The sequence below is a fragment of the Pipistrellus hanaki genome (genome assembly GCF_964339955.1).
Source record: "Pipistrellus hanaki genome assembly, chromosome: 13".
NCBI lineage: Eukaryota > Metazoa > Chordata > Mammalia > Chiroptera > Vespertilionidae > Pipistrellus > Pipistrellus hanaki.
In genome coordinates this window covers 26,926,500-26,937,876 of record NC_140515.1, presented here as the reverse complement: position 1 = coordinate 26,937,876, position 11,377 = coordinate 26,926,500, and the positions used below count along the sequence as shown (strand labels likewise).

Here is an 11,377-nt window from a genome sequence, read left to right as displayed (position 1 = left end):
GACAGAGCTCAGACCTCATGCAGCCCCAAAGGGGCAAGAAAAAGAGTTTAATCAGGGGAGGGGGAACCCACCAGAATAAGAAAAGGTACAGCGAGCATGGGAGCAGAGAAGCCAGAGCAGGTGGGAAGGCCCAGCCAGGAATCTGGTTAAGACTCACCTCTCCACCTCCAGCACAGGCACTGCACTGACAGACAAGGCAAAACAGTGGCCCCTCTCAGCTGGGAGGCCTTCAAGTGGCCCCTGTGGCCAGAGATTGCCTGGCTTTCTGGCTCCAGCTCTTAGGCATGGCTGGTGACCATTGGTTCAGCCCTTGTCCTCAACCAGTGCTGAGTGGCTAGTTTTAGGCAGAGCTCAGAAAGCTGGCCACTGCTTCTACTGGACCCAAGGAGGCTTGGGGATAAGAGGGCAAGGGAGAGGGACTGAAGTCTTAAACCTCCCTCCCGCCCTCCCCAATGGGGTGACTTGGGGGAGGAACAGTAGTCGCTTTCTGGCTCCAGGCCCGCCCAGACCCACAGCGACCAATAAGGTACAATCACTGGGACCAGTCACAGCCACTGGAGGTGGAGGTTACTTGTTTAAAAAAAAGACAAAAAGGTTACAGTCTCCTACAAGCACAGTTTTAAGTTTCAAGACACTAAAAAAAAAAAAAAATCCGTCCGCCCAGGGGACTGAATATCAGAAGCCAGCCTGACCAGGCACGTGTTGCCTTGGGGCAAGTTCACTGCTGCTCTGTCACCAGCTAGCAAGCGCACCACCCCCCCTCCCGCATTGAATGCCCACCCCAACCCAGTTCCCCTCCTCTGCTTCTGCTGTCGCTCTGAGAAGTGACTCCAGGACGCCTTTGCAGAGACACAGGAGATTCTGAGGGGGAAGGCCACGAGATCCAGCCAGATGTTAAAACTGTCAAGAAAACAAAGAAATGGTGAATGGTGGTCACTGCTCTATTCCAGTAGGCCTGCTGGGGGGAGGGGGAAATAAGAGAGGCTGATCTGAGAGCCACTGCACTCAGACCTCTGAGGGGCCTGGACTGGGTCCCAGGACACCCCCGTGGGCATGCTCTTCCTAGTGATCTTTGGGACACTGGTGCTAAACCTAGCACTAGACAGAGCAGAGAAATTAAAGGTGGGATGGGCTTTTCCACAGCTCCTTTTAGCCATGTCTCAGCAGCGGCTATAAAGCACTGTCACAGCAACTTTCTTCTTTAGAGATGCGAGGGCTTGGGGACCCAGAAGGCTCAAGCTCTGTGTGGTCTTCCAACCTAGGTCAGGCCCTTGACAAGTTTCTGCCATCAAGTATCCCTCATAGTGCCAGGAACAGCCCTGGACATGTACAGACCAGAGGTTGTAGACCAATGAATGAATGGCTAAGACCCAAAATGAGCCCATAGAGTGTTTAAAAGAATATAACTTAGTTGCCAACCTTGAAAATATAGGAGACTATGGATACTAATCCAGACTTTGGGATTCTTTTTTAATTTTTAAATTTTTTTTTGGTGGCAATTTATTAAAGAACAAGTACAGATTCCCACATGGGGAGGGGGAAAGAGTCCCTTTTATTATTTTTTAAAAATATACTTTTAGCCAAAACCGGTTTGGCTCAGTGGATAGAATGTCGGTCTGCGGACTGAAAGGTCCCAGGTTCAATTTCAGTCAAGGGCATGTACCTTGGTTGCGGGCACATCCCCGGTAGGGGGTGTGCAGGAGGCAGCTGGTCAATGTTTCTCTCATCGACCTTTCTAGCTCTCTATCCCTCTTCCTTCCTCTCTGTGGAAAATCAATAAAATATATTTAAATATATATAAATATTTTTAAAAAAATAAAATATACTTTTATTGATTACAGAGAGGAAAGGGGATGGAGAGATAAATAGGAACATCAGTGATGAGAGAGAATTATGGTTCAGCTGCTTCCTGCGTGCCCTGCACTGGGGATTAAGCCTGCAACCCGGGCATGTGCTCTGACTGCGAATCAAACCATGACCTCTTGGTTCATAGGCTGATGCTCAATCACTGAGCCACAATGACTGGGCAAGACTTGGGAATTTTTTGAAAGCTATAAGATAAATCTCTTCAGGTGAGGCATGAGTTCACTAAGTCCTTACACAACCCACTTCACTCATGTACATTACGTGCCTGACCTCTGCATACCCCTGAGTATGTGACCCCTGCCAGATGCCGAAGTACTATTCTAGGATCTGTGAGTGTGAAACTTAGCTCCTAGTCCTAGTTCTCCCACTTACTGAGGGATCCTGGGCAGGTGATTTAAAAATATATATATATTTTTTATTGATTTCAGAGAGGAAGGAAGAGGGAGGGAGGGAGAGAAACATCCATGATGAGAAAGAATCATGAATCAGTTGCCTCCTGCAAGTCCCCCACTGGGGATCAAGCCCACAACCCGGGCATGTGCCCTTGATCAGAATCAAACCTGGGACTTTCAGTTTGCAGGCAGACACTCTATCTACTGAGCCAAAGAGGCTAGGGTTTGGCAGGTGATTTAACTTCTGGAGCCCCAGTTTACAGATCAGTAAAATGGGGATTAACCTGTAAAATGCGGATTAACACCTGCCTCAAAGTTTGTGTTGTTTTTTTTTAACGTAAAGAGAGAAACATTGATGTGAGAAACACTGATCGCCTGCCTCCTGTACACCCCACTACTGGGGATCATGTCCACAACTTGAGCATGTGCCCTGATGGGGAAATCGAACCAGCAACCTTTTGGTGCATGGGACTATGCTAAACCAACTGAGCCTCTATGGCCAGGCAAAGATTGTTTAAGGTTTAAATAAGGCATGTAAATTGCTTTTTGCTGCATAACTCTAAAAATGTAATTATCATAACAGTGATTAGTGCATAAATGAGTTAAGTATTAAATTGGGGCAAGAACTATTTATTTTTCCTCAGTTGAATGCAAAGGCCTCCTAGAGCCTTGGCCATAAAAGTTTGGTACAATATATAGAACACTTGCTATCTGCCAAGTGATATGCTTTACATACATTTCCTCATTGTTCAAACACAATGAAACGTTCATTTTAATGACTCAGTGTCCTTATTTGGCTGCTGAGGAAACGGGCTTAGTTAAGAGGTTTGGTGTGAACCCTGGACTCACACCCAGGTGGTCTGACTTCATAGCCTGTGTCACCTGAATGAGCATGCTTACCCTGTGCGCACAGTAAAGCCACTTTGTATGCTGGCTGCCCTCAATATAATTAAAGCCCAGGGGAAACGGATGTAATTTCCATTTTTAGGAATCTGAGCTCCTTCTGGGCTGGCCTGTATGCACTGGTAAGAATAAACACTAAGTCTACCATTTAGGGATCACTGTCAACTCTGAATGGAACATGTCAACAAACCAAAGATTGTTTGGAAGAAGAAAAAGAAGGCGGCACGTCCTGAATATCTAAACAAGAACAACTGTGTCATCAGTTCATCAATGTTTACAATTCCTCCTCTGCTGAGGACTGCAGTCCTTTCAGTTAGGAAGGCACAAACACGTGCAAAAAAATCCAGAGGATTTAGGCCAGGAACGTGATGGGAAACAGCTTGAAGAAATCATGGCTTGAAGTCTGAGAAACAGACGCTGAAGGAAAATATTTAAGTCTGTTAAGAAGTGGAATTACACTATGATTAACTGTCCTATATTTCTAGAAAATCCACATGTGGATTTAACATGCCTCACTTGGGGCTTGAACTATATATAGAGAAGGACTCTACATTTTGAGGTATAGAATTTAGCATCTAAGATCCAATAAAAAAAAAAAACTAAGAGAGAGGTATCCCCTAGATACCCAGTTCTGGAAAATGCCCTGCACCTCTGAAAGATGAAGCTCATGTTCTCCAGCCCCAAGGCACCTGGCTGATTCGACACCCACCAGAGATCCTAGAGGCCTCAGGAAATATTCACACACTGGCACCACTTTCCTGCCAGATGCAAAATCCTAAAAGGACCTATCTCTGGAAGGAAACCAGGGAAGCCCCTGCTTACATTCTTAAGGAACTCCTCAGCTACAATGCGGGCCCGGGCGTTGACCGACAGCTTCATCTCACTGATCTCTTTGTCGATCTCCTCCATGAAGTGGATCACAAAGTCCACCAACTTGTGTTTATACATCTGCTCTGTGTGGAAGTTGGTGATCAGAAAACTGATGTCATAACCCTAGGAAAGGAAGACAGCAGGGAGGAAGAGAAAAAAACAGATTAGCATCCCAGGGGGAACTGAGCTGGCCATGTCCTCTGGGTTCACGCAGTCACATGCTTCTAGCTGATTGCTATTTTCTCTCAAGCTACACACCTTTCAATCAGTAGCCCACCTGCTCTGGTGGAGTGTCTATGTTGGATCCAAGCAATTGAACCCAGCTGAGTGTTTTGTGCACATCAGACGTCTCAGGAAGACCATCTGTGGCACAAATAGTAGCATTCAGAATGAATGAGTCAAGGGAGAGTGAAGAGACTTGAAATTTTGTTATAGAAGAATCCAATCAAACAGGGTACACTTAATCTGGAGAGAAGGGACGCTGTGGGAGAGGGACGGGATGGAGTCCTTAACTGTCAGAGAGTTTGTGTGTGGAAGAGTGATTTTACTTATTCTGGGTGGCCTCAGAGAGTGGAGCTAGGGCCAGAAGATTTTAGCTCAGAATGAGGACTAGCTTATCCAACATGTCTAATGTATCTGGTGATGCTGCATGCTGCTCTGTGTGGGTGGTGTTGCTCAGTCACTGGGAATATTTTAAGTCAATATGACAGGGAGTCTATGGAGAGGACTCAAGTACAAAGTCAGCAACAACTGACCCAAAGTCAACTATAACCGTAAAAGACTATGAAATCAGCTAGTGGCGAGCTTCGAAAGGATTTGACTGTGTCCTTTCTGCTGCTACATTCTCAATTCAAGCAGTGGTTGCATGCCCTACAGCTAGAGAAGTAGCAATCCTGGTTCTAAAAACAATCCCATGTCAGTGACAGTGGACTCAAAAGATAGAGTCCTGGACATTATGAACATGTAAATCAGTCTCACCTCCACTGGTTTCCTTCGAAGGATAAAGAAATTCTCTGCTCGCATCATCATAAAGCGCATGAACTTGTGGCATAAAATCTTCTCAATCTCATCAGCCTATTGAGAGCAAAGCAGAAACGTTTCCTTAAAGCTGATAACATAGACAAGTGGTCAGCAAACCGTGGCTCTCGAGGCACATGTGGCTCTTTGGCCCCATGAGTGTGGCTCTTCCACAAAATACCACGTACTCTAATTAAGTTAATAACAATGTACCTACCTATGTAGTTTAAGTTTAAAAAATTTGGCTCTCGCCGAAACCGGTTTGGCTCAGTGGATAGAGCGTCAGCCTGCGGACTAAAAGGTCCTGGGTTCGATTCCGGTCAAGGGCATGTACCTTGGTTGCGGGCACATCCCCAGTAGGAGGTGTGCAAGAGGCAGCTGATCGATGATTCTCTCTCATCGACGTTTCTAACTCTCTATCCCTCTCTCTTCCTCTCTGTAAAAAATCAATAAAATATATTTAAAAAAAAAAAATTTGGCTCTCAAAAGAAATTTCCATCGTTGTACTGTTGATATTAGGCTCTGTTGACTAATGAGTTTGCCGACCACTACCATAGACCTACAGAAACTTGTAGCCTGGGCTTCTGACCCAATTCCCCCAAGGCTCACCAAAGCCAGAGGGGTTTGGGACTGGGAGCACTCACTGCCTGAACTTCGAATCATGGGGCACTTGGTTGCCAAGTGAAAGGAGGGTCTACAATATTAGATGCACTCCAACAGGGCATTATCATGATCTCATCTTTGTCCGTTCCAGAGAGGGAATTTTGGCAAACCTGAGTCTTCTATCCTCTCCTTTCAGAGTCCTCATCTATATCCACAGATGCCTTTCTCTTTCTCATTTCACTAGTGCTACATTTCCCAGTCTGTGATATATCCACCTGGGTATCAGCGATAACCTTAGGTGGTCTCCGCTTTAATAAAACTGAACATGAAACAATTCCCAGTTTCTCCCTGCTGAACTTAAACATTTCTAAGAAGTAATTTTGCAGCTGGGTAATAGTATGCCCTGAACAGTCCCCAACACTTGGTAATCTTTTTTAACAGAGAGCAGGCCCCATAAGTAGGGTTCCCTGTAGACAACAGAATAATTGTTTTCATTATATTTTTTAGTTCTCTCTATCTGGCAAGTGATATTGTTTTTCCACTTGTGACATAGCTTCTATTTGAGAAACTAAGTCAATTTAAAGAAACCTACTAAGTAAATAGCTCTCAAGATGGTACATAGATATGGCAAAAATTATGGGGGTGCTGGGAAGGTCAGACATTTATAAAACATCTGAGGAAACGTAAGAAACTGCACCCTAAATCTTACTCTCAGAGTTTATGACTATCAAATTGGTACTGGTACTATTTATTTTTCTGAACTGGACTTATTCTTCATTCCTTAGAAATGGTTCTATGAGCTAATACTAAACTGGTCCATGGCCTCGGCTGCTGCATTTCCTGACTTCTAATCCAGAGCAAGGCCTAGAAGATAAAAATTGCTCGCTCTTTAGTCTACCGATCTGTTGAGTTTGGCAAATCATTCTCTGGGTATAGCCAAGAAAACAGAGCCCGCGTTTCTACCCACCCACATCTCAGTGGGCATCCCTGGAGGCAGGGCTCCACAGTGAACTCACCTGTTTCACAGCAATGCTGACCCGCACAGAGTTGATGGAGCCCTCAATCAGAACCTTTTCCTTCTCATTCCTGCTGATGGTCACAGGCTGTAACAGGAGCTCTTTGCTACTCCTGAAAACACAATGTCACAAAGGCTCTGTACTAGAGAAGAACAGAATGCTCAGGACCCCACACAGGTCCTGAAATCACTTCCTGAGACCAGAGTCCAAGGAACAGGAGACTCACAAGCAGGGCTGCTCTAAGATGGGGGCCAGTGGGTGTACTCTCTGATGGCAAGGCTCTGGAGTCAGGGCAAAGAGGTTTTGAAATCCAGCCTCCTCTGTTATTTTCCTTGGGCAAGTTACCCTATTGGAATCTCAATTTTCTCATCCGTAAAATGACTGACTTCTGTTTGACTGGCAAGGACTCAAAGAGAAAAAAAGGGGTCAAGTGTCCAATAGCATGCCTGGCAGATAGTAGGAGGACAGCTCTTACTTTAATACAGGCAAACTCACATTCCATTTAAGAAATGAGAAGAGAAAGGATGCCTTGGAGAAAAGGATAAACTAACTCAGTCTGGCATCTTAATTACCAATCCCTAATGATTCATTTATTCAGCAATAAGATCCCTCTTAGCTCTGGTCCCATTTTCAGGCTTCTGCATCCCTAGATCTATGTAATGGTAATCAACTGTGGTGGTAGTGTCTGTGAGCTGTTGTCACATTAAAATGCCTATTAGAGACCGGCTGGTGTGGGTCAGTGGTTGAGCGTTGTCCCATGAACCAGGTCACACATTTCAATTCTCGGTCAGGGCACACCCCCAGATTTTGGGCTCAATCCCCAGTGTGGGACGTGCAGGAGGCAGCTGATAAAGAGAGAAAATATATCCCAAAATGCAGAATATTTGGAGATGAAAGAGTCCAGGTTGACTGGGAGAGAAAAAAAAAAATCATCCTTGATGTTTAAATTAGAAAAGAATGGAGACAGCATCTCAGATAACTAAACTCTCCATCCTCTCAAACTGCCCATGGGTTCATACCACAGGAGATACTTCACGAACAGCTCTATCTGAGAAGGCATACCTGTGCCAAGCAATCTATGCACCAGACTAGCTTCTCCCCTGGGTTGTGCCCTGCTAACCCACTGACCCTGTTTCCTGAACTCCAAATTAGAAATTACTGTTCATTTGGCAACAAGACAAAAAAGTTGCGGTCCTGACAACTCCAGAATGGAAGTTCATGGCACATTCTAGCCATCTCTGTGCTGCACCTATCACCCCACCATCACCTTTTTCTTCCCTACCTGACTTCAACCTCCGGTTTGTTATGTCGTTCCACAACCTGGGAGGAGAAATTCTCCAGGCAGAGGGCAGCCTGCAATGTGGCCCGCACGGCACTCAGGTAGGGACGGAGAGTGGCAGTCTGTAGGAAAAAACCCGAGAATCAGAATCTATTTCACAAACCCACTGGCCCCGTGCTTTAGCTACTCAGGAGTCAGACCGTACTGAGCTGGGCTAAGACACCAAAGTAAAGGTGCCTACCATTCTCATTTCCTGAGCAGATCTCAACAGGGGACCATTTTGCCTGCCAGGGGCACTCAACAATGTTGAGACATTGTTCACTGGCACTACTTGGGATGGGGCATTATTGGCACTGAGTAGATAAGAGGCCAGACATACCACTGAACATTTTACAATGCACAATAAAGAATTATTCAGTCCCATATAGTGCTGAGTTGAGAAACTCTGGTATAGATGCATGCAGGTGAATGACTGTCCTCTATCTTTTAAACCAACAAATGGATGTCTACTCTGTGCCAAGCTCTGAGCTAGGTGCTGGAAATTTAAGATGATTAAAACCATCCCTACTTGCCAAAACCGGTTTGGCTCAATGGCCTGTGGACTGAAAGGTCCCAGGTTCAATTCCAGTCAAGGGCATGTACCTTGGTTGCAGGCACATTCCCAGTAGAGGGTGTGCAAGAAGCAGCTGATCAATGATTCTCTCTCTCATCGATGTTTCTAATGCTCTATCCCTCTCTCTTCCTCTCTGTAAAAAAAATCAATAAAATATATTTAAGAAAAAAACCCCAAAACATCCCTACTCTTAAATAGCTCAATGGGGAGGAAAAACTATGATATAAAGGATAACTGACATAACTAAATTTATATTTGTAGAAGAAATTGGTTTTGATTTGAAGATGGAAAAGGATTAGAATTTTACAATGAGAAAAAGAACAAGGGCTTTCCCACTAGAAGGATCAGCTTTAGCTACATTGGCTTATCTTCATTTCCTTGTATTAGCCAAGTTCATTTCTCACCCCAGGGTTTCACAGATAGAATTATCTATCTGAAGGCTTTTGTATCCTCTTTTAAGTCATCCTTCAGATATTGGCTTACTCAGAGGAGGGAGGGCTCTTCCTCAGAGAACTCTTTCTTGACTTGCCCTTCAAAGCATTTCTTACAATTTACAGAAACATATTCTTCATACACCTTTAGTAAAGTGATCTCTCCTTCTCTAGACTGCAAGCCTCATGATCAACAGACCATGTCTATTTTATTCAAATCTATATACCCTACACCTAGCTCAGTTAGTTCCTAACATACAGGGTGGGACAAAAATAGGTTTACAGTGTGAGTATACAAAAGTTTGTTCTTGTATTATTATTTATTAATGTATTATTTTCCACATGAACTGTAAACCTTTTTTTGCCCCACCCTGATATAGTGCCTTTTTCATTTCCTGTACAATGAATGAATGAATGAATGAATGAAATAACTTAAGCAAAGTTAGGATAACACAACAGGGTACTAAAGAGTTCCAGAAGTAGTAATGAATACAATGCTGCTGTATCTGAAAAATATTTTAGAATTAGTAAGTGAGGCTGCAATGATAGCCTGGAGATTCATGGAGAATCTCAAATGCCAGGCTACCGAGTTTAGCTTTTCTCTTATGGTGATAAGAAACTGCTGGGGAAATCTGAGGGGAAGTTGTACAACTACAGCTGCATGGAGGCTCAGTGGAGAATGGATTGGAGGGAAGTGAGACAGAAGGCAGAGGCGTCACTGAAAGAGTGCTGATGAGAGCCTGGACTGGGGCTGTGGAGGAGACAAGCAGAGAGTATCACAGGGATTAGACTGACATAAGATGTAAATAATTATGAAATAAAACACCTCCCAACAAACTATGTTCCATCAACACAATGAAATACTACTCGGCAATAAAAATTTTAAATGACCAACCCTTTCACCATTAAAATAGTCTCACATAATATCTCAATAAACTTGATTTTTTTAAAAAAAATTTGTAATCGAGAGGTATGGGCAGTATAAGGAGGACAAGCAATTTTAGGAGAGACGTGGAGTTTTGCTCTGGAGACCAAATGTCAAGGTATCTTCTAGATATCCAGGCAAACCTTTGAGAGAGTTGAGGAAGGCAGATTCAGGAGTCACCATAAAACACAAGGTCATGAAAGCCAGCCTAGATATTTATCACTTAACTTCCGGAAACGCTTATCAAACGGGAGGATCTCCAGGGAGGAAGGGATCGGGAGGATCTCCAGGGAGGAAGGGATCGGCAGTACCGGATCTTACGTATTACACACTACAGTAAGGCTAACACAGTTAAGTTCTGACCAGGAAGGGGCTTTGGAGGAGGCAGCATAAGAGGTAGAAGCAAGGCAGGGGTAAGGAAATGAATGGGATACAGAAGTCTGGACGCTTCCCTTGGGAAACTGTGGGGTCAAGCACGCAGGAGGGAGCAGAGCAGTGTATTTAGTGAAGTTCTTCTATTCTGGGTGGGGAAGTGGCCCTACCACAGTACGCCTCAGCCCCTACAACGGGCTCTGGCCTACTATGTGCAGAGAGGCACTACCACGAGTCTAGGAAGTGCCACTTCTGGCTCCCTCCAAGCATCAAGAGTATTCTCTACCTGTCCCCGAGAGCCAGATCGTGATGCCACCAGGCCTGCTGCCTACCAGGGCGTCACCCGCTGGCCCCTTCCTCATTCGGCCCCTACCCCGCCCCCTTCCTCCCAGCCTCGTCGTGCCCCCAACACCCCCAGCATCCCTTGGCCCGGGCCTCTCCGCCGCAAAGCCGTATCCCCCCCAAAACCCACAGTGCCAAGAGAGAACAGAGGGGCAAAGCGGGGGGACGGGGGAGGGTCCCTGGCAGGACACTCTCACCATCGCGGGCGCTGGCTGGGCCGGAAAGCGGAAGTACGGAAGTGGCCCGGCCCGGGACGCCTGCCCTTTCCCAGCCGCGCAGCCGCAGTCTCCGCCCAGACTTCCGGACCGTACCATCTGTGCTCCGGGCGGGGGAAGGCAGGCCTCGGAACACTTGGTCCTTTGGAATTCTTCCCGCTGGTCCTGTGTTGCTTTTTTTTAGACTCTTGAAGTTTCATATAGATTACTCAAGCTTCTCCCGTTCTCCATGAGGCTCTCGCTTTAGACCCTAACCTGCTTGGCTTCTTTGCCGCTTCCCCCCCCCAATAGTCATACAATGGTACAGCCCAGCCGCAGGTTGGGCACCATATTTGGACTAAGCTAAGCGGAGACCTTCGCTTCTTCCGGTTCTGCGCCCCCATCCTTTCTCCCGGCCCCAGGGGCTCGGCGAGACTAACCGTCAGACTGAAAACCCGGCCGCCGAGCCCCGCCCTCCAGCCCCGGCTGCTCGCTAGGGTAGACCCGAGGCATAGCCCTCACCCCCCGGCAGTGGGCTAGCGGGCAAGCGGGCG

General features: G+C 45.9%; 1 protein-coding gene across 1 annotated transcript; it reads right to left on the bottom strand.

Moving 5' to 3' along the window:
- Positions 1-15: 15 nt before the first annotated feature.
- ARPC4 (actin related protein 2/3 complex subunit 4) lies at positions 16-11,065 on the bottom strand. The gene is made up of 6 exons (XM_084902017.1): positions 10,827-11,065; positions 7,950-8,068; positions 6,668-6,779; positions 5,010-5,105; positions 3,984-4,154; positions 16-900 (listed from the first exon to the last, which is right to left on the bottom strand). Exons 1-6 carry the CDS (start codon positions 10,941-10,943, stop codon positions 895-897), a joined length of 621 nt encoding a protein of 206 aa, XP_084758143.1. The 5' UTR covers positions 10,944-11,065; the 3' UTR covers positions 16-894.
- Between the last annotated feature and the right edge of the window lie 312 nt (positions 11,066-11,377).

What these genes read in the sequence shown, in the direction of transcription:
- ARPC4 (XM_084902017.1), bottom strand. Translation starts at nt 10,943, where the DNA reads ATGGTACGGTCCGGAAGTCTGGGCGGAGACTGCGGCTGCGCGGCTGGG. An exon ending in CCCAGCCAGCGCCCGCGATG is followed by an intron (nt 8,069 to 10,826) that starts GTGAGAGTGTCC and finishes TTTTTCCTACAG; the next exon opens with ACTGCCACTCTCCGTCCCTA. An exon ending in TTCGAAGGAAACCAGTGGAG is followed by an intron (nt 4,155 to 5,009) that starts GTGAGACTGATT and finishes TTCCTTTCCTAG; the next exon opens with GGTTATGACATCAGTTTTCT.